General features: G+C 36.5%; 1 protein-coding gene across 6 annotated transcripts in view; it reads left to right on the top strand.

Moving 5' to 3' along the window:
- LOC135202988 (uncharacterized) overlaps positions 1 to 23,079 on the top strand; it is a 71,325-nt gene that overhangs the window by 38,167 nt on the left and 10,079 nt on the right. For 5 of the 6 annotated variants that reach the window (XM_064232530.1, XM_064232529.1, XM_064232531.1 and 2 more), the window contains 11 exons: positions 6,315 to 6,526; positions 7,005 to 7,143; positions 7,620 to 7,744; positions 8,598 to 8,743; positions 9,374 to 9,488; positions 9,977 to 10,149; positions 10,663 to 10,829; positions 16,259 to 16,327; positions 20,233 to 20,466; positions 21,501 to 21,651; positions 21,838 to 22,103. In XM_064232530.1, the coding sequence (XP_064088600.1) occupies positions 6,315 to 6,526; positions 7,005 to 7,143; positions 7,620 to 7,744; positions 8,598 to 8,743; positions 9,374 to 9,488; positions 9,977 to 10,149; positions 10,663 to 10,829; positions 16,259 to 16,327; positions 20,233 to 20,466; positions 21,501 to 21,651; positions 21,838 to 22,103 (1,797 nt within the window). The remainder of the gene's footprint in view (positions 1 to 6,314; positions 6,527 to 7,004; positions 7,144 to 7,619; positions 7,745 to 8,597; positions 8,744 to 9,373; positions 9,489 to 9,976; positions 10,150 to 10,662; positions 10,830 to 16,258; positions 16,328 to 20,232; positions 20,467 to 21,500; positions 21,652 to 21,837; positions 22,104 to 23,079) is intronic. The other variant, XM_064232532.1, reaches the window with a different exon arrangement.

The raw sequence follows: 23,079 nt of genomic DNA, 5'->3' as shown, positions 1-23,079 counted from the left end.
TACATACATATATATATATATACATATATATATATATATATATATATATATATATATATATATATATATATATATATATATATATATATATAGAAAGAGAGAGAGAGAGAGAGATAGAGAGAGAGAGAGAGAAAGGCAAAAGCCACGTAGGAGATTGAAACAATAGAGTACCACTGCAAGACCTTTCGACTCTCGTCCTTGACTAAGCCGACTTTACTGAGTCTGCTGCTTAGTGAAGGACGAAAGTCGAAAGGCCTTGCAGCCGTACTACTCTATTATGTCACTTTCCTTCGTGGCCTTTGCCTTCATATATATATATAATTATATATATATATATATATATATATATATATATATATATATATATATGTATATGAAGACAAAGGCCACGAAGGAAAGGGACATAATAGAGTAGTACGGCTGCAAGGCCTTTCGACTTTCGTCCTTCACTAAGCAGCAGACTCAGTAAAGTCGGCTTAGTCAAGGACGAGAGTCGAAAGGTCTTGCAGTGGTACTCTATTGTTTCAATTTCTTTCTTGACTTTTGCCTTTCTCTCTCTCCTCTCTCTCTCTCTCTCTCTCTCTCTCTCTCTTTATATATATATATTAATATAATTATATATATATCTATATATAATTAGTATTTATATTATATATATATACATATATACATATATATAATATAGATATATATTGTATATAATATATTATAATATATAGTTACATATGTATATATATGGTAATATACCATATATTATTATATATAATATGTATATATGTATATACTGGATGTATATACATAGTAAATACTAGTATACCATCCACGTTCCGATTTTTTTCGTGATTTTTTATTTAATTTTTAATATTACTATATAATTATATATATATATATTATATAATATTATATATATATGTGTGTTGTGGTGGGTGGTGTGTGTGTGTACAGTACATCTATACCTGTAGTATTTATATGCGTGTGTGTGCGTTTATGTGTTAAAACATAATATATGTGTAAAGATTCCTTTTGTAAAGTCTCTTACTTGGGAATTTATGTACTTCCTGATTAGGACAACTTCAGTTAACGTATTTGCGCTGTTTTTTTTATTTTTTTTGCAATTTCTCATAAAACTGACACTGAGATCTGAGTTATTACTCTCATACTAAAATTAAATCTTGGACATATAAATATTTTTAATAGCCACAGTGATCTCTTAACTTCAAGATTTTCCTGGCAATATATTTTTGACACGTTTATCACTACAAATGCCTACGTAAATCCTAGTAGTAGGAAATAAAAGAAGAATCTTTCACCTGCCAGATCAGCTTTCGAGCTTTTTCCCGCTAAGATATAGGCCTATAGTCTTCTTCTCTCCCACCATTATCCCTACATCAAGGGGTCGGTTGCCTGATGCGCCTTCTCCTCCACTGCCTTCTATCACAGGTATTATCATCCTTCCAACCAAAAAAAACCTTCTTCTTCTTTCCTTCTCCACATATTTCTTTCCTTGCCATTTTTAATTCCTCGCCATTCTAAAAGCCTTTGTTTTCTTCCCCTTCCTCGAATTCTTCTTTCCTTTCTTAAAAAACCAGGGGTTTCCTCCAAAGCCCTCCTCACTCTCTCCTCGTCATCCATCCTCAACATATGCCCATACTATCTCAATCGTGACTCTCTTATCACCTTAATCTTTAAAAAGCCTGCCCTTCTTATTTCGTTACTTTCCAATCTCTCGAGTAGTGATATTCCCATAATCCCCCTCAGGCATTCTCATCCTTGTTTTCTCATGCTTTACTTCCTCTTTTCTTCTTGGATACCATGGTAAGCTTAAAAATTTGCGAGCGAATCGAGAAATTGAGATGTCACTCTGACGATTAAAATAAATTTTGTTTTATAAAAGAGCCCAGTACAATTTAAACAAATGCTTCGAAACATGTTATCTCACCGGGTTGATTCATCATCTTCTAGACGCTGTCATTTCTTCACTCAACAATGAAGCTTTCATCTTCTCTGAACTATTTTCTAATCCTTCATGGTTTATTGCATTGTGATTCTACATCGTTAGGTCACTTTAATATTCGTCGTTCTATCTATAAAGTCCAGCCATGGCAGGTGGGATGTCTCAGAACATTATTTTTCCAATCGTGGTTTATGACCTTACAAGATTCCTGCAAGTTTCTTTCAAATCTTCATTTAACGTTTACCAACTCCAGTTCTTCGGTATTCTACTGAGAATCTCATTAAGTAATAGCTATGAAGTATTAGAAAGGCCAATTTCAACTCTTAAAGCGAAATGATTACCTAGTCAAGATTATTTAATCTTTAAAAGATATTTGAAAACTGAACCAATTTTGGAGTTGGTTCGACCATCTAGGATTATTAGGTATTTAGAGAGCACCTTGAAATGCAGGAGTGATGCCATATTCCCCACGGGGGGTGGCGGATCAAGTGGAGGTGGAAGTGGATCCTCTGGCGGAGGAGTTAATCCATCCACTGGAACTGGAGGTGGATCAAGTGGAGGAGGATTTAATCCATCTACCGGAACTGGAGGTGGATCAAGTGGAGGAGGATTTAATCCATCTACCGGAACTGGAGGGGGATCTACCGGAGGAGGATTTAATCCATCAACTGGGGGAGGAGGTGGCTCTACTGGTGGCGGATTTAATCCGTCAACTGGAAGTGGAGGGGGCACAGGTGGAGGAGGATTTAATCCATCAACTGGATCTGGAAGCGGATCAGGTGGGGGTTTCAATCCGTCAACCGGAGTAGGAGGAGGCTACCTCCCTCCAGTCAAACCCTATGGATATGGACCTAACGGCATGATACGGAATGGAAGAGACGTGAATGGCTTTGTGCCCTCCACTATAGGTCTACCCGATTTCAACGAGCATGTGTCAGGATCTGAATGGCAGACAATATCACCCAAGAAAAGCTACGGCTACCAGGCTCTAGTGAGCACCAGCTGGAAGAATTCGAGACCAGGCTCCAGCTATAGCAGCTATAGGCCTCCCGGTGTCAGCTATTATAATATCGGCAGGTACAGAACTGGAATCTAAGACGTTACGATTGGGAAACTCACCGGGATACATGTAGGACAGAGAACTCACCCAGGGGGAACGTGGATCTGCAGTCGAGAGAGTATTGAGAGAAATCACCATCCGCCTGGTAGTGGGAAACTGGATTTGCCCAGGTGGTTCCTAGATCTTAGAAGTAATGTTTCAAGATCACCAGCCACCCTATAGGAGTAGTGGACTCACCTGCAGGGACATGGGTCTAAAAACATTTGAGGTAGATCACCAGCCCCCTTGCAGTAGATCACTGGACTCAGCCGGGTGGAACATCATTCTAGAGGCTATAATGGAGTAGATTACCACTATCACCTAATATGAGGACTGTGGATTCTTAACAAGTAACAAGAAACCAAAGCATGAACTGATCTAGGTGATGAGAATACTCACAAATCTAAACAGTAGTAATTAGTATCCAGTAATATTTCTAAATGATAGATCTTTAGTTACGGTATCAAAACTTGAAATCGGAATAGTTCAATAGGTGCTGCATCTTTCATGAAACGCGTCATGAAAAAGACAAATCAAGGATTAGACTTTAGAGCTTCATATTGTATAACTGATTTTTTTCCAATTTTTCTGTGAAAAAGTCTTGACTTCCTTTTGTTTGGTTGATAAACGTATCTGTGACCTTTCCATTCTAAATTCGAAGTGAAAACCTGGTTACAAAAACTCAATTTCCATTTATTATGACAACCAGGAAGTCTGCATTGGTCTCATTCCAAGTCAGCTTAATTTAAAAATCAGAATTCAGTGTAATACTGAATCCCCAAAGCTACATTCATGGCACTTCAAAAAATATGTTAAAACATTCCTAAATCAGAAATTCAAGTGAAAATTTTTGAGAGGACCTATATAGGAAATTTGATTTAAACCTTAACTAATGACCTCCTTAGTTTACAAATCAAGCATCAAAAATCTGTAGATTGGACTATTTGATAAGACCAGTTTATCACAGTCACTAGTCTCTGTTTGTATGCATCATGTTGCAATTCTCTAACTTCTGTTTACCAAACTATTCAGTATCTGCTGTTGCTGTCAATAGATTAAGCTATTAGTACTGTGCTAGCACAAGCTCTTGCTTAACGAGCAGCCCAAATTAAATTGTCCGTTCCTAACATCCACTTGTCTCCTCTACTTCTGGGACAGAGAACAAGGATCAAGTTAAACTGGTCAGACCGTAACAACAGCATAACAAGTAGTTGATAAACTTACTGTAGATTCTCCAATAAACTCAGTGTATTCTATTTGAGAATACACTTCTAACATAATCCTTTTAAATATGCCTAAATGTATTTAGTAGGTACGTCGTACGCGCTTTATATAACTAATAACATTGGTGACTGATCAACTCATTTCCATTCCGAAGATATTTCTAAAACAATATCTGCACGTACTTTGGAGTCGCAATATTTAAAGCTCTCATATATCCACAAGCTAGACTTCATAATTACTGCTCAGTTTTGTTCCTTTTGGCTGTCATTATCATAGACTCTGTTGGGTTGTTTGTTTTTTTATTTGCAAGAGGAAAATACCAAATTTAGTTTTTCATGAATCAAAATAAATCTGAGACGTTTGTTCTAACAGTTTGACATAAAAAAAAACTTGCCGTTTCTTGATTTTCAAGGGGAAACGATTAAATTCCATAACTCAAAAAAAATCTGAGGCTCTTCATAACTCAAGAAAAATTAAATCTGAAGCCATTCTTCTTACAAAATATCTTGAAAATGTCATAAAGCCACTTAAAATAATTTAAAACACTAATGGAACTTTTGGAAAATCTCATGAAACCTATTGAAAATCTTTTAAAAGTCTCATGAAACTTTTTGAAAGTCTTAAAATCTCATGTAAATTCATTAGACATCAAAAACCATGTCAGCACTAATTAAGCAAGCAGGCTATATTCTAATATAAAAAATCTAGATATTAATGGTTTGCTCACTGTCAAGGATAAAAATCATAAGACTTCGGTAAAGCCAAGTCAGAGATGAACCAAACTGAGTGGTGGATTTTTCATTCTATTTTACACTGTAGGTCTTAGAAAAAAACTAACATTTAACAAAGCACTCGTAGTCGAGTAAATAAGCTTTTTTTGAGCTCTTCTACTTCAGTATCTTTGTCATTACAAATACCAGATTATATTTTTTTCTTCATCTGTCACTTATAATATTGTTTTAATTTTGTAACCGTCACTTGGTATCAGTAAATCAGTTTTCCTAACATTTTCTTATAGAAGTTTCACAAGGCCATCATTAACAAATTAGTTTTTGCTGTGCATTGACTAACTGCTGTTCACTATGCAATACAAGTGTTCTTTAACTATACCTAATTATTCTGCAAAATTTCTGTTTTCCTGTTTTCCTTAACCATTATCCTTTTTACAAATTATTGTTGTCCTTTGTCCCTGATTATTCACTTCATTTTCGGTTCTTGGTTTTGTGTTTTATACGAATGTTTATCATCATTATTATGTATTATTCTTTTCAATTTCGATGCCCTGAAATGCTCTGTAAAACTGTTGTTTCTATAATGTTTTTGAAACTGTTATTGATCAGCGTGTTAGTGATGGACATTTTGTTATGTCAAAGTTCTCTATCTAAATTGACCTTATACATTTACTTTTATCCTTAAGCTTTATTTTAACATTACTTCTCAGACTCTGAGACAGTTATTATCTGTTAACACTATCATTCTATATGATAATATATATCTATACGTATAATATATATAATATATATACACACTATATCTCCTTGAAATATCACAGAAGATGCACGTGACTTCGTTATATAAGCGAATACCACAAGAAGAATCATAGGCAGAAATCCGTACTCAGCGCTGTCGACAATGTCTCATTAAAGACGAAAGCGTTCGGTACGGATTTTTTCGACTATCATATTTCCTGTGGTACTCACTTATATATATATATATATATATATATATATATATATATATATATATATATATATATATATATATATCGGACCTAGAATTCAAAGTTCCTGACACATATTCCAACCTTTTTGACTCACTGTCCTAATTCTAACCCAGAATACAAACTATCTGACCCCAGAACCCAAAATATCTGACCCATATATCTGACCCGAAAACAAAATATACTGACCCAGAAACTAAAATATCTGACCCAGAAACAAAAATATCTGACTCAGAACCCAATACAGCTGACCCAGACTGCAAAATATCTAACCCAAACCCAAAAAATCTCTATAAAAATCTCCATTATCCCAAAAGAGAGGAGATGCGAGCCAGAGACCAGTTGGGCATCACCATCGACTGCCTGAAGGAATGCGACCGCCGAGGGAACAGGTGCCTAGCGGTCACCCTGGAAACCTCTCCAGCCACTGCCCAGAGGTGCTACTCCCTGGACTCTGCCGCCGGGGCAGACACCAACCTCCTGACACCTAATCCCCAGGTGTCTTACTTTGAGAAAGTCTGCATACCAGGTGAGTGGTCGGGGAATGATATATGTGTGTGTGTATATCTATTCACACATATATGGTCTGCTAAGTAAAGGACGTGAGTCGAAAGATCTTGCAGTTACTCCAGTGTTTCACTTTCTTTAGTGGCTTATACCTTTATTTATGCATTTATCACGTTCCAAACTTTTGTGATTCAGTTATTCATACATACATACATATATATATATATATATATATATATATATATATATATATATATATATATATATATAGGGAGATGGTAGGGTGGATAAAGTCACTGTTACCATGGTTCCTTACCCTGAGTGGCATAGGTTCGAATCCCGGTTAAAACGACTTAGCATATAAAATCATGATAATTCCTTTCGGTTATAAGTTATTCACGAGTCTAAATGAATTCGATATTAATGTGTCAATGGAGCCATGTGCAGCCAATTTATTCGCTAATCAGCAAAACCTTTCAATCTGTCTCATCCATTCCCAGAACGAGGCTGTGGCAAAGCCTGGACGTTCGTGCGCGTGCCCGGGTATGACCTGAACGTCAACGGGCGTGTGATCAACAATGTCAGGTCAAGAGAGGAGTGCCAAGCTGAGTGCCTGAGAGCCACAAGCATTCCTTGCAGGTAAAGTCTTATTTTGACGTTTATTTTCCCCTCTACCAATTAATTAATTAATCTATTTATGTGTTAATTAATTAAATTATTTATTTATTTACTTATAAATTTATTTATCATCAATAATAAAGAAACTTTGTGGATGAAAAACATCTGGTTATGATGGAAACTCTGCAGAGATGATCTCAGCTGACATGGCTGAGGTCAGCCGTATTAATTTCCCCTTTTTTCCCCTGAGGGTCAGCCGTAATAATTGTCCCCTTTTTTCCACTGAAGATCAGCCATATTAATTTTCCCTATTTTCCCTAAAGATTAGCTCTTTTTAATTTCCCTGTTTTCCCTAAAAGTCAGCCCTTTTTAATTTCCCTATTTTCCTTAAAGATCAGCCGTTTTTATTTTCCCCATTTTCCCTAAAGATCAGCCGTATTAATTTTTCCTATTTTCCCTAAAGATCAGCCGTTTTATTTTCCCTATTTTCCCTACAGGTCAGCCGTGTATGACAGAAGGCAACGCACTTGCAAAATAATGCCGGAGACCAGACGAACCGACCCGGACAAATACGGCTTCAGGTCACGTGACGTGGAGTTCATGGAGAACCAGTGTGCTCCAGGTGAGTTGGTTTCGAAGCAGTCTCTCTCTCTCTCTCTCTCTCTCTCTCTCTCTCTCTCTCTCTCTCTCTCTCTCTCTCTCTCTCTCTCTCTCTCTCATTAAAGTTTTCAACAGTCATTAACATGTATGATGACCATGTAATGATTACCTGCACAAAAACCGTACTTGTTCATTGTAGATATTAATTATAATGATAAGAATTATAATAACAATTCAAGTTAATTGTTTTTATTTGTTTTAATGACACCATTAACTTGTACAGCAAGCCTCTAACAGAATATTTTCCCCATATGTTAAAAGAGGATAAAAAAAACTGGAAGAAGAAAACAGAAATACGTATTGTCCCCAAGTCTTCTTTCATATTTTTCCATACAACCAGGGCCTCCAGTCTTTCCTCATAGGCCTTCTTTCATGCTTTGTCCCTCATTACTGGGCCTCCAAACTGTCCTCAATTCTTCCTTAATACTTTTTCTTTCATTCCAGAGCTTCCAAACTGTCCTTAAGTCTTCTCTAACACTTTTCCTATCATTCCAGAGCCTCCAAACTGTCCTCATTTCTTCTCTAATACTTTTACTTTCATATCAGAGCATCCAAACTGCCCTCAACTCTTCCCTAATGCTTTTCCTTTCATTCCAGAGCCTCCAAACTGTTCTCAAATGTGCTTTAATACCATTCTAGAGCTCCGAACTGTCCTCGATCTTTCAGGGCTTTCAAACAGTCCTCAGATGTTCTTTCATGATTTTCCTCTCATTCTAAGCCTCCATACTGTCCTCGAGCCTTCTTTAATGCTTTACCTCTCATTCCAGAGCCGCCAGACTGTCTTCAGGTCTTCTATAATACTTGTTTTTTTTCAGATCCTCCAAACTGCGACTACGCCAACTTCGAAGGGCGCTTCTTGCCTTACTTCGATAGATTCTTCACTAACGTGTTCGACCCTGCAGAATGTAAACAATACTGTGATGGAGAGAGAGATTTCACTTGCCGTAGCTACAACTTCCAGGTAAGCTTGGTTCCCTTGTTCACCATGCTTCTGTGTCATCTCAATAGGCCTTAAGTATTGTTTGTTTAGGCTTACAGTTTTCAGGTAGGCTGAAATGCCTTGTTTATTGAGGATTTGTGTGTACTCAGTAGGTCTATGCTAGCGTTTGAGTTTTGATCGCGTGAGGATTAATCAAGAAACTTAAATTTCAGAATGTCTTTTACGAAAAAGTTATTTCGGAAATCGTAGCTGTTCTAGTTACTCCAATTCCTCAAAATCCAGTTAATGCCGAAAGGAAAGGATAAATTTCAGTTAGGCCTAAACAAGAAAGTGAATGCAGTCTTTAATTATGACTAAAAAAGAAGTTAAGATATATCTTAATGCAATGAGACTAGCAGATTCTCATAGGCTGCTTACTATTGCAACTAGATTTTATTTCAAATTCCAGTCAGGCCTCAGGTAATTAGATGAAGAAAGAGGTCAGTTGTTTAGGTCAGACACGTATGGATCAGTGGATTCTCAGAGGGTATCATTTGCAGTAACTAAACTTGTTTAAGGCTGATAATTAAGTGAATGGAGCTTCAATTCTAGGGAAGAAGAAGTTTGACTTGACACATCAATGTCTCTTATCATTTTCCTTCTTTCTTTCAGTCCTTCCGAAGGGAATGCTCTTTGAGTTCGGACGACACTTTCACCGTCGGAGGACAGAATGCCCTCCAGGTTGAGAGGGACTACTTCTATTCCGAAAGAGCTGCTTGTAAAACAGGTAAGAATTCACGGGTTTTTTGTTTTTCTTATTCGTCGTCATTTTTTCTCACTTACCCTCTTTTAAGATGTAGCTTCATTATTCAGTGAAAGCTGGAAAATATTTCAAAAGCTGGAAAACTATTTGAAATCTGGAAAAGTTTTAAAATCTGGAAAGGGTTTTGTAATCTGGAAAGGTTATAAAAGTTGGAAAATTTTTTGAAATCTGGAAAATGTTATAAAAGCTGGAAAAGGTTGTGAAAGATAGGAAAGGTTTTGAAAGCTGGAAAGTGTTTTGAAAGCTGAAAGAATTTTGAAAGCTGGAAAAGCTTTTGAAAGCTGAAATGTTTTTTAAAGCTGAAAATGTTCCAAAAACTACAAAGGTTTTTGAAAGCTGGAAAGGTCCCAAAAGCTGGAAGAAGTTGTGGTTTGTAAACCTTTTCTTTTTCCATATCGATTTATTCATCTCCTTTTCATTGCAACAATTTTAATTGTTTTTCATCTTTCCAGTCAAGGTCGACTGTACTCCAACGGACATGCTAGTGACCTTCACCTTTGGCACGGCCTTCGAAGGGCGAGTGTATGCCACGGGCAATGCCCAGGCCTGCTTCGAAATGGGCAACAGACAGACTCAGGTCGTTCTGCGCGTGCCCTTGGGCAATACGTGTGGCACACGAGAAGAGGTGAGAGAACATTCAAATTAGTAATATATGTTATTCATTCAGGACTCGGCACTCGAAAAGTTCGGGATATTGCAAGCTACTCATTAAATTCAAATTGATCCTGCTGTCCCTATTCACATGGAACAATCCCACCAAAGGGGCCAATGACTTGAAATTCAAACTTCCAAAAGAATATGGTGTTCATTTGAAAGAGGTTACAGATGATAAAGCAGATAACGGAAAATACAGAAAGAAGATATCAGTTAGTAGAAAATGAAATAATATAAATGAATGAATGAATAAATAAATAGATAGAAATATAAGTCACCAAAGGGACCACTGACTTGAAATTCAAACTTCCAAAAGAATAATGATGTTCATTGAGAAGAAGTTACAGAAGGTGACGGAAAATACAGAAAGAAGGTAAATCGTTGAAGGGTAGTCATGCATTTTTGGCCTGAACTTCTGAGGTTGTGATTCCACAGCATCCTCAGGGAACCTTTTCCAGACGTCGACAATTCTCTTCTCCAACAGAGCAAAGGGAAATTCGTCAACACAGTAGTCGTGCAGCAGCATCCGTTGATCATGCAGGAATCTGACAGGACCGTGAGAGTGGAGTGTTCGTTCGAGGCAGGTGACCAGACAGTCAGCTTTGCCCCGCAAGGCGGAGCTGGAAGAACTGGAGGAGGCATCGACATCAAGTAGGTCTTCCGTGATTTGGTTTGGTGTTATCAAATGTCAGGTGCTCACTTTTCTTGTTGTCAATACCAAGTCAAATATTTATACTTTTATTGGTATCAAGTTAGACTTTAACTGGTATTTATATTAATCAGATCTTTTAATTTCTTGTAATGTTACCATCAACTGTCAGGTTTTTTAACCTTCTTGATGTCATTATCAAGTGAGATATTGATGTCCAGAAAGGTTTAATGGTACTGATATCAATACATTTTTCCATACTTTGCACTGTTGCCATCAAATATTAGATACTTAGTCATCATCAAACAGGTTTCAAGTGAATTCCATATATGCTCTGACATCAGTATCAGGTAAATGATAGAATTCTCCTTCATATCAGTATCAGTTAAAATACTGACAATGACATTAAAATAAAGCAGGTTCTCTGTTCCTTACGTTGCTGCCAATATATCAGATATTTGTTCATCCCGCTAAAATATCAAATGAAAGAATTTTACTGACATTGATCTTCATATTAGTATCAAGTAAAATACACCCACATTGATATCACATGAAAGTTGGTAGCATGCATTGAAGTCAAGTCGGCTACATTAATAACTAACATTAAAAATGTCTGTCAAGGTTCGCATCAAAACTATGATAAAAAATATTCCCTACCATTATTATTATAATGACACTTCTCATTACACAGAGAGCATACCATAAGTGGTAATTAAATGACAGAATAAGTTTCAGGTTTTAAGTGGTTTGAAGTGGTATTCAAGATGCTATGAGTTACAATCATACCAGGCCCAGTAGAAAACTAAGCTGGCTTGCGAGAGAGTTTTCTGTGAAAGCTCAATGTCCACAGTAGGTAGGCAAACGTATGGAACTGATATCTGAATGGACGATAAGTTATCCGCTGTAGCTTAGCGGGTGATACTGTGTGCTTGTAATTCCTATCTTGGATTCAAGTTCAACCCATTTGGTGACTGAATCTTATGCCCTCATTTAATTGCCAGTTACAACAACATTATCTGTCATGTGAAAATCTTTAATTTATTTATTATATATATTATATATTATTTATATTATTATTATATTAATATATATATATATATTATATATGTATATATATATTGTTATTAGGAAGGTGAGTCTTGTTAGAATATGTAGACAGGAAAGTGGCAGGTTTGGTGTACAGGTAGGGTTGAATGTTAAGACTCCGTGGTGGCTCAATATTTTCATTTACAGCAGAAAACCAGAAGTCAGAGCTAGGACTGTAGATATTGCTACCAGGCCAGAAATAAGTAAGAAAAGGGACCCTCTGAATGAGGTAAAGAAAACCTGATTGTTGCAGATGATACAGCACTGTTCAGGCACAGTAAAGAGAAACTGCAGACACTGGAGAATGATTTGAAACCGTTTGCAAGAATAGAAATGTGTGCAAAAGTCCAGTTCAGATGGGTGAAAAGGTCACTGGGGAAGAAGGGTCTTAAAATCCGAGGAGTACAAGAATAAATGCGACATAGAAATAAATGACACCTTGAGCATACAGGGTTCAGTACACTGCTGACATGCCCTCTTAGTAGGTAAGTGAAGCAGTTAATGCTGTGGGAGTTTTCTGCAAACGTGTTCACCCACACTTCAGCAGTTTAAGGCTTAAATGATGCAGTTTTTTCTCTTCAGGGAGGAAAATCCCCAAGGGTAAATGTTGAAAAGAAAAATTCCAGGGAAACTGCACAGCCTAAGGTTTTTGGAATATAAACCCCAGATCCTTAGGCCCCAGTCAAGAGGAATTAATTCTTCTTCTTGACCGAGAAGTGCAATTTATAGAGCGACATGTCCAAGAAGTTGGACAGTTCGTTGGGAAACGTCCAGAGGGAACAGATGGAGAGTAAAAGCCAGAAAACAAAGCACCTGGATCCCCAAGAGGCACTGTAAAAGGCTACTGAAGGCAAACAATAAGCAGAACTTCCCCTAGTGGATTACGAAAAATTAAGTTCATAAACCAGACCTGCCTCAGGATTCGAATCCTTCTTGAAGAATTCTTCTGTGACATAGATCACTCAGGTTCCACTTTGACCAGTGAATCTAAGATCCCATCACATCACATTTTACATTGTTTTATCTGTTTAATTTCGAGATTTCCTTCTCATCTTACTTGAAGTTTACCACAGAAAAATTCTGTCTGGATTACTTTGATATGATAGATTTAGATTCCATATTAACCAGTAGGTCTGGTGTCAAAATTATATTGCTCGGTGCTTATATGTAATGCCCTAGTTCATGGTTCACATCCTCCTCCATTATGGAGAGTTAGATGTTTGTACAGTTCCACAGGAATTGATTGATAGGTATTTTGGCGTCCATTTCAGTCAGTATGCCCAGGACCCTACTACTAAAGTCGTCTGTGTTCAAAATCTATTTCTCACGATTCAATTCCACCTTAGCAGCTTAAGAGCTTTGGGTACTGAGGCATAGAGCACAGGGCTGTGACTCAAATCCCATTTTATCTAGTAGGCTAACAGATGGGTGACACCAGATACAGAATATTACAGGAGTGGAAAATCAGATGACTTTGCAACATAAGCGAAGTCATCTACATCAGAATAAGTATCAGGAGGCGACCTTTCTTGAAATATAACCTATCTCTGGGAGACTTCTCTTGAAATGAAACATCTCTGAGAGAATTTCCCTGAAATGAATTTTGGAATAAAGTATCTTTAAGAGACACCTTATAAACTTACCTTGAAGTACAGTCAAACTGAGAAACTTTCTCTGGCAAAGGCAGTGTCTGTATGAAGCCAGATGCAAACCTACGGGGAAATGTATCCACTTCTCGTCTTCTGTTCTGAGAACAAGCCAGCAGCCCTGTGGCAATACAGTAGCAACTATACTCTCTTTTTTTCATTTTTTTAACCATTACTGTTTAAATATTCTCTTTAATACAGTCGTTGGCATGGCACTGCAGCTTACGGTAACCTTACGGGCATCAAGGTGGAAATCAATCCAGAAGGGTAAAGCTGTATTGCCTTACATTTGCTTTGTGTGGACAGTGCCAAGGTTTCTGTAAAGTAACACATTGACCAGGTTGCAAATTTTGCTTTATTTTCCTCTGCAGTATTGGCTATGCACGCTGTTGCACTGTTTTTGTTAACTTCACGGGTTGTATTGTACTGCTCTTTTAAGTATTGTTGAAGCTGCTATTCAACAAAGCAAGAAAAAATGCAAATGTCTGGTAAGGCAAACAGTGCACTGTATTTGCAGAAGACGACTATGTTTCATACAAAATACCAGCTAACTTTATACCTACTAATTTTACCTATCAAAGACCTTGGCAACTAAGCCCCCTTACCTTACTGGAGCCTCTGGCTCAGAAACATGATTTCTTAACCATGGACTTTTCCCCTGAATTCTCAGACAACTGGTTTGCATCCCAGAATTAGTGCATTCGCAGTCATCATTGGAGTATGAGTGAATGCCATGTGGATGAAAGACTTGTCCTTGACTTTTATCAGACTAACCTAACAGCACTTGACCTAAATTTGCAAAGCTGAGTGCTTGGGCACAGCCTACGTACTAAAGCCTCCAGAACTTCCCTTTCTGGCCAAAGTCTTTTCCTCTGAACTCTCAGGCAATTGCCATGTGCCCCTCCTGTATGCATTCAATTCAGGAGAAATATTGCTTTACCTAGACAACTCTTCATGACAGGTTTACACATCAACTGTTGAACATTTTAACTAAAATTAGGTCATGAGAAAGAAGAAAATGTTTCTATGGCTGAGTAAACTCTTAAAAGACATCCGAGCATTTCTCGCATCTTTGGAACAACTTCCTGTAACTTGGAACGACATTGACATAGTATGGAGTTCGATAGTTGAACTGATAGGTATAATGAAACCACATCTTGGAAGACTTACCAGTAATAATCAAGTTCCCACATACAGTCCTAAGACTTCATCCACTTCTGTAACTGGATATAGGTTTCTTTGACGTAGTTTTATCATATTTACCAAGTCTGACTTGAACTATGCAGCACTCTCATCTTCACGGGTCACTGCCATGTAACCGATTTTGTGGAGAGCGATGTTTTCTAGTGGTAGGGTTGAGGACCAAGCCTGACTAGTGACTTCCCAGTGCCTTTGAAACTTAGAAAAATGAGTTTATGACTGGAAGCTATAACAGCACCTTACCATTACAGCTGTAGGAAACATTAGGGCTTAGCTATGTAGATGCTAGTGTTGAAGGAGTGTCGTAGGTGCCTGCCTTTCCTCCTAGCCTTTGGGGGATTTGGGGGCCGGCCGGATCAGGAACCAGTTCCAGGACCCTCCTGAGAAAAACTAGAAATGAATGAACAGATAAGTGACAGGTGAACAAACAAAAATAAACAGAAAGGGAAGTACATTAACACCTGAACTAAGCTGACTCCTGTGCTTTATCTCTACTATATTGTGATTATTTCTTCCTATGCCACCATTTGGGTGTGATAAATGTTTTAATATAGCCCTTAAATTCATTGTTAAGTGCAAAATACAAGCTAGTTTAGGTTAGGAACCATGTGGATTTGTTGGTAACTAGAAAATATCTAGAAAATATTCAAAAGCAGGCTACGTATAATATAGTCTTCGTTACTTAAGTTGAGGTGTTACTGTATTCATGGGTATGTCTGTCATCCAGTGCCCTAATTGGACCAAGGTTACCTTGGGTACTCACATGAGTTTATTACTGCAGCCTTAATTAGTCATGTACTTTATATAAAATTATCCGTTTCTGAATGATAAGAGGGATTTAGGGTTTGTATTATATCAAAGCTGCTTAGAAAAAGAATGTCTTTGGTCGCAAAACTTACTTGAAACTGTGAAATCAAACCATCACGTTGTTTTAAGCTTAGAAATGGTCATGAAATTAATAAAACTCGAATGGTATCCCATTCAGAGATTTTGAAATCAGATGAATCTGTTTTCAATTGTCTTTACATGAATGGATGTACAATCTCGTAAGGGTTAGTATATTGCTTTTTCACACAAAAATATTCAGTAAGAATCTCATTTGCTTTATGTCACACCATGAAATATATGATACTCTAGGTGACTAATCTCCACATATTTTTGGATACAGTTTTTGCTTAAATCTTTGCTTAAATTTTTCACTTCAGAGTGAATCTACAAATTGATTTTCCTGAAAATTTGTCTTTGTTCTCATATCTGCCAATAATATTATTTTATTTGACAATTTTATTTGAAACTGAGCAAAATAATTTCCCAAAACCTGTTTCAAATCTGTTCCAAATTGAACCTAAAGTGTTAATTGTTTTAATGCCTGCATCTATACTTGAGAAAATATATCTCTTCTTTTTCCCTTGATCATTTCTACAAATTAAAAACATTTTTTTATTTAATTAAAATTTAAAATTAATCTTTTTTCCTGCTGCTCTTAAAAAAAACCCAAGTTCGAAGGAACACGAACTAGCAACCAATTTCATTACTGGATTCAGTAAGAGAATTGATAACATAACAAGGTAAGAGTTTTTCATTAGAATATTGGTAAAACCATGAAATCTGACGCCTGGATCAGCATGAACAGGTGTTGAATGTACTGATGTTATTCAAGATGCAACCGACCAGGTTCAACAAGACCCGAGGAATTGCTTATTAAAAACTTGATTTTTAGGAAACGATAAAACATTATTGCACTTTTTATAGAATTGAAACAGAGTGAATTAAGGTAAGACCCAAGAAACTTGTTTTCGAAAATAATTTCACTGAAGAGTTTAAACACATGATGAATCAAGTTAGATGTATAGATATTTTCACATTTAAAAATCTGTCAAAAGAATATGCAGTTAATTCAATTAAGTGAAAAAACAAACCTTGAGTTCTCTGGTCTTGTGGGGTGGTGTTTTATGCCTCTTTTCAGCTTTCTGCGTCTGTGCGGTGTCTTGTTAAACACAAATTGTTTTGTCGGCATACCATCTGTATATATTTATGTGTACATCCGTGTTCATTCATGCTTCTTCTCCCATACATAGGATAGGAAATATCTACACGACAATGGTGTATTTCCTTTCCAGTCTGTACGATTTCATTTGTGTTTTTATATATGTGTGTGTTAATGGCTTCTTGCTCTAAACTGTCAGAGCTCTGTGATTTTAACTGAAATGAGAAGTCTGGGAAAACGCCATATAATCCAGCTGATTGCATCACTGTAGCCATGAACACACGTGAACAACTTTGTTGTCCAGGGCTGTGGTGATTTTAACAGCAATATATGAAGTTTAACCAGGGTAATTTTTTTTTTATGTACACTATATATATGTATGTATGTATGTATGTATTTATATATATATATATATATATATATATATGTATATATATATGATGTATATATATATATATATATATATATATATATATATATATATATATATATATATATGTATATATATATTTACCTACACATATATTATATATATGCATGTAGATATTATCTATATATATATATATATATACTGTATATATCTTTATCTATCTATCTATATATATATATATATATATATATATATATATATATATTATATATGTATGTATATATAGACATCTTCACATAATCCGTTGAAATCACAAGGGATATATCATTCCTTCCCATAGGGCTTATCTAAAGGGCATTATGGTATCAGATTCTTGCCAAAATATGAACAAGGTCCTGTATCTTGAATACATTAAGGGGAAAATCTACTCCTGTCTCACTTTCTTATACAAACTCCTCTCTTAGCATGAGGTTGTCGTACATATATATACATCGGAATAGTTAATGAGAGAGGGAGTTTTCTGTCTCTGCTAGTCTAGTAGTCTCTGTAGTGGCTCTCTCTCGGGCGTCTGTGGGACCCATTGCCACTTGCACCAGCCCCTAGGACGTGGTGCAAGCTTCTACTATAGCAGAATGTATAAAGGTCTAGTTGATTAAGTGGGGATGGGATTAAGTTTACATTAGATAATAATATATATTATATATATATTACATATATATATATATATATATATATATCATATATATATATATATATATATTATATATATATAGTATACATAGGCACTTATATATGCATTTACATGTTTATATATATATATATATATATATATAATATATATATATATATATATATACGAATATATAAATAAATGCAAAAGCAGCAAAGTACAGTGAAACAAAGAAGTACTGCAAAGGGCCTTTCGACTCAATGTCCTTTATTTAGCTAAGTAAAGGACATTGAGTCGAAAGGCGTACTCCTTCGTTTCACTGTCCTTCCGGGCTTTTGCCTTTATGTATATATATGTATGTATATATACGTATGTATAGAATCATGCACCAAAACTTAGGAACCTCGTGCAAGCAGCAGTGGGACACAACGAGGCTCGAGAAGCCAAGAGAGAGAGAGAGAGAGAGAGAGAGAGTGAATGAATGATATGTTTGGCTGGAAATACTCTAATAGTAAGAAGGATAGTGAGTTGAGTATATATATATATATATATATATATATTATATATATATATATATATATATATACAACCACAGTGAGGGGAAACCATCGTTGGAAAGATATGAAGGAAATAAAAGCTTGATCGTCATATGGTGAAATTAAAGAAGAATTGCGAAGTCTGAGATAAACCACAATTTTCCTGAATGTAACGAGATAACTGAAGAAAATAAAGCATAGTAAAGACAATTATAATAAAGCGTCTCCCTGTATCGAAATGTAAAAGAGGAAAATTAAACAAATAATTGTACTTCAAACAAACATTCAGTTGAGAATATACACCATGCTTTGTAACTATATGGATGGATATCTCCATAAATCTCTATCGGAATTTGAATCACTTTTGTAGAGGGTCACTTACTACATATTTACACCATACTCATCAAAATCCACTCTGAGATATTTTGTTAAAACACGGACCGGAGCGAAAGCATAACATTCTTTAAATTTTGTTATAAGAGTTAAATGTTCAATTTACAAAAATGCTGCCTTAAACTCATGAGTTGTGAATACATTCGTGTTTGGAGCTACAGTAACATTTGAAACACCCATCTAACTATAATGAGTTGCAATAAAAACAATGTCTCCCTAAATAAGTATTGGAGGTTAGTTTTTGTTTGTACTCGACATAATTAGGGCAATGAAAAATTAAAGAAGTTAGACAGCTAACGAAACGTCTCTTATTTCGACCTACAGGACAAGATATGATAACTCATTTGTTAAATTTGTAAAAGCTAAGAAATCAGATTGTATAGGTCTAAAAAGTTTTAATTATGTTCAACGAGTTAATCTTACGCAGATATATGGAAAGGCATCAACTTGCTAACACTTCATCAAAGGAAAAAAGAATCAGATATTTGATTATAACTTCAAATTGAAGAAGCGATGATATCACGCAATCCAAAAGCATGAGACCTAAGGAACCCTTAAATAATAAGTATTACATCACCACCAGACCTACAGGAACAAAATTAGACATAGTGAAACGAAGATATCAGACAGAAGACACCAAGACGTAAAAATAGGCTTCACCAATAGACCTACATCAAATGAACTGGAAAATCCTCACCATTCAGACATGAAAAGGCAATTAAATTATTCCTCCGCATTAGGCCTACAAAGCCAAAGAGATCAGACTATAATAGACCTACAGAAGAGATGAAGTCAGACAATCCATCAAAATCCGGCCTATATATAAGATTCAGGCATCCCACGACCTAGGCACTCTGCATTATAGAACTCATTTTTGAACTCACCAGGTGTATATACTTTCTTTGTACATTCCTAATAAGTTTTTCTGCGTAAGTGCACAAAGAGTTTAGTTTTAATAACTTTCTGGATCTCAATTTCGGGACATTTAGGGATTCTGTTTTTTTTTTTTCTTTTGTCTTATTTGTTGAACCTGAATCCAATTCTATCTTTTCCTCCGTTATTACTGTTAGTATTGTTGTTGTTTTTCTTATTCTTATTTTCATCATTAATTGGGCTCATTTAGAGTTTTGTCATCATTTTCAACTGTTGAATTAGTAAAATACACTTAAACACTAATTGCCTAGCCTTATTACAATGATATTATTATTATTATTATTATTATTATTATTATTATTATTATTATTATTATTATTATTATTAGAACCTAATGCCCTTTGGAAAATCCTTAATATTTGAATGTTCTTGGAAATGTTAGTCAATTTACTCTCCTGTCCTTTGACATTCTAAGTGATGTAAGATTCAGGACGTCACGCCCACCCACATGACATCCTAAATCGTCCATCGCGTGATAAACAACCCTTAAAGTCTGTCATTTTAATCTCTGATGTCAATGACGTCATCACCTTTTGACCTCCGCCCACCTGACCTCCTCTTTCCCTCTTCCTCCCTCCTCGCAGCGCCGCCTTCCGTCCTGGCGGCGAAAACGACATCATCAGCAACACGGCGCCGACGCCGACGGTGCGCATGCGCATCTACAAGGCCAACGACCAGGAGGCCAACAACGTGGACCTCGGCGAGCTGCTGACGCTGAAGATCGAGATGGAGCAGCAGTCGGCCTTCGCCATCTTCGCGCGCAATCTGGAGGCGCGAACAGACAACGGAGAGCTCATGACGCTCATCGACAACATTGGGTAGGAGGAAGTTCCCAACCTTTTATTTTTCCTTTCCTTTTGGCCACGCCCCACCTCATCACCTCTAAACAGTGATGCCACCTGTGTGGTCCCGATCTTTTTTTGGGCCATGCCCCACCTAATCACCTCTAAACAATGATGCCCCCGGTGTGATCCCAATCTTTTTTTTTGTTTTTTTGTTTTTTGTGGCCATACCCCACCTAATCACGTCTAATAATGATGCCACCTGTGGTGTATATATAATTCTTATGTTCACGTGGAGGAAGCCTAAAAGGCCATTAACTTGGTTGAAACCTTCTCGAATTGGCCCCTTTAAAAATCAAATTAGCCCCCTGGTGGGACGTACGCCTCATGTTGCAAATATGGCTGCTATAACTGACTACAAGGACTGTGTAGTTTAACTCAGACTTGTTTCGTTACTTTCTTGATTTAACTAGAGGCGAAGCTATAATGTACTGCTGAAATAATGGTTCAGGATGTGTTCTGCAAGGAACATATACTTTAACTTGGTCTAATTTCGTTACTTTTTTGTTTGACTGTGTTAAGTTATAGTACCTTTATAAAAATAACTCTTTAGGATGTCTTAAAATCTTTCTTCTTCTTTTTCTTCTTCTTCTTCTCAATTAATTAAGTGTACAATTGCTCCTTCCTCCGTCCATTTCTCCCGTCTTTCATTCCATCCACAAGCTTACATCCCATTAGTATCAGTTTTCTCAATCTATTGCTCTTGTTTTCCAAGTTATCCACCAAGTAATCCTATTGATGCGTTAAAAGCCACAGTAATGTATATGACACTGTATATTTTCCAAAATACCAAAAGGTTCAAAAGATAGGGAGCTTTCGACTGTTTGCACAACAGTCCACTTCAGCCAGAAAGATCCTTGATTTTAACCTTTTTGCATTTTGGAAAATATATAGTATGTACATTATTGTGGCTTCTAACTTCATCGCCAGTCACGGCATAGAGATGCATCATTTAGATAATCATCCTATCGATATCAATCTACTCAAGTCGTTCCTCATTCCCCCGCCAGATGTCCTCGATATCCCAACATCTTCCCAGAACTCCTGGTGGAAGACAGAACCAAGAACCTCTACGCCAACTTCAAGGCCTTCAGGTTCCCCTCGACGGCCAGGGTCAACTTCGTCGCCACCGTCAGGTTCTGCCAGGAGGCCTGCGACCCGGTAAGAGGTTCTAGGAGCTTAGAAAGTCTTGATTATGTGACCTGCCCGTTGCCTTGTTAAATGACAGAACTCGCGTTGCTCGGCTGGCACCTAAAATCAGGTGCCATTTTAAACGCCCAAAATCACTCACGCTACCGTTTTCATCCCAAAATTTATCGACGAAACCAAACCTCTCATTTCCCCCAGGTCAACTGTGGAGGAGGGGTCGTATCGTACGGCAGGCGCCGCCGTAGAGCAGTCAACGCGACGCTGTTCGACGCCGAGTACGACAACTACCACGACGATGAAGGGGATGAGGATTACGTCGCCGAGAATGTCACCGAGGTGAAGCTCCACTTCTCGTCAGATGGCACCACCGAGGGCAGTTACACCTACAGCTTCTCGCCTCTCCGAGGAACGCCAGGTTCTCAGAATAAGTCTGCTGACGACGATCATGTCACGGAGCCCATTAAGTAAGAGCTAGCATTATGTTCATTTCAAACTTATCAAGGATAGAAAGTTTAATTTTCTATATTTTAGATTTTCTTCTATATTCAGATCTTAGTTACTTTTCTGTATAACGTCTTCATCCTTCATAAATGTAATTTCACTAATCCATTATTTCTTTTTTTGTTTTATACTCCAGTGTGCGTTCAACCTCATCCTCTCACAAATCCTACAATTCCAGGTTAATTCATTAAATATTTTTATTAAATTTGTTCAAGTTTGTTTAATTGCTCTTTATCGTTCTACATTTTAACTTTTTTTTTATTTCCTTGTTCCTTTAATTAATTCCTTCACTCATTTCTTCATAATCCCGTTAACATCTTGCAATCTAAATTGTTCGTTCGTTAATTTGTTGCATTTATATAAGACTTAAAATAATTCCAGTTCCGTAAATATTCCATTAACATAATTTCTAATAACTGCTCCCACTACTTCTGAATATTGTCTACCAAATCCTTATAATTCGTTCATTTTTTTTTCTAATCCTTTACCAAAAGTTCTATGAAGATTTTTGGTTTTTTATAACTTCTCACATGCATTTAAATTACTCCACTTCGTCTTAAAATATTCTTATCCTAGTTTAATTCTTTACCTAAATTACAGTTCCATCATGAATTTGGTCAAGATTCTAATTTTGTGAAATACTTTAACAATATTTTAATCTGATGTACTCCTTTTATTATTTCTAAATATTCTATTCCATAATAATCCCTTTCTAATTTTTCTATGTCCTTTAATATCTCGTAATTTTCCCAGCACCTTTCACCAACTTGCAACTTTGTTTACGTTTCAGTCTTCAATATAGTATAAACGTTTCGTAAACACTCCAATCACTTATAACTCCTTATAAGCATTCATAATCCTCTTTTAATGTCTCCGCAAAACTCTCAATCGCTTGTCACCTTATAATAAACGTTGTTGGGGTTTCATTCTTCAATATGT

The sequence above is a fragment of the Macrobrachium nipponense genome, chromosome 33 (genome assembly GCF_015104395.2).
Source record: "Macrobrachium nipponense isolate FS-2020 chromosome 33, ASM1510439v2, whole genome shotgun sequence".
Classification (NCBI taxonomy): Eukaryota; Metazoa; Arthropoda; class Malacostraca; order Decapoda; family Palaemonidae; genus Macrobrachium; species Macrobrachium nipponense.
This window is presented reverse-complemented; position numbering and strand designations above follow the sequence as displayed.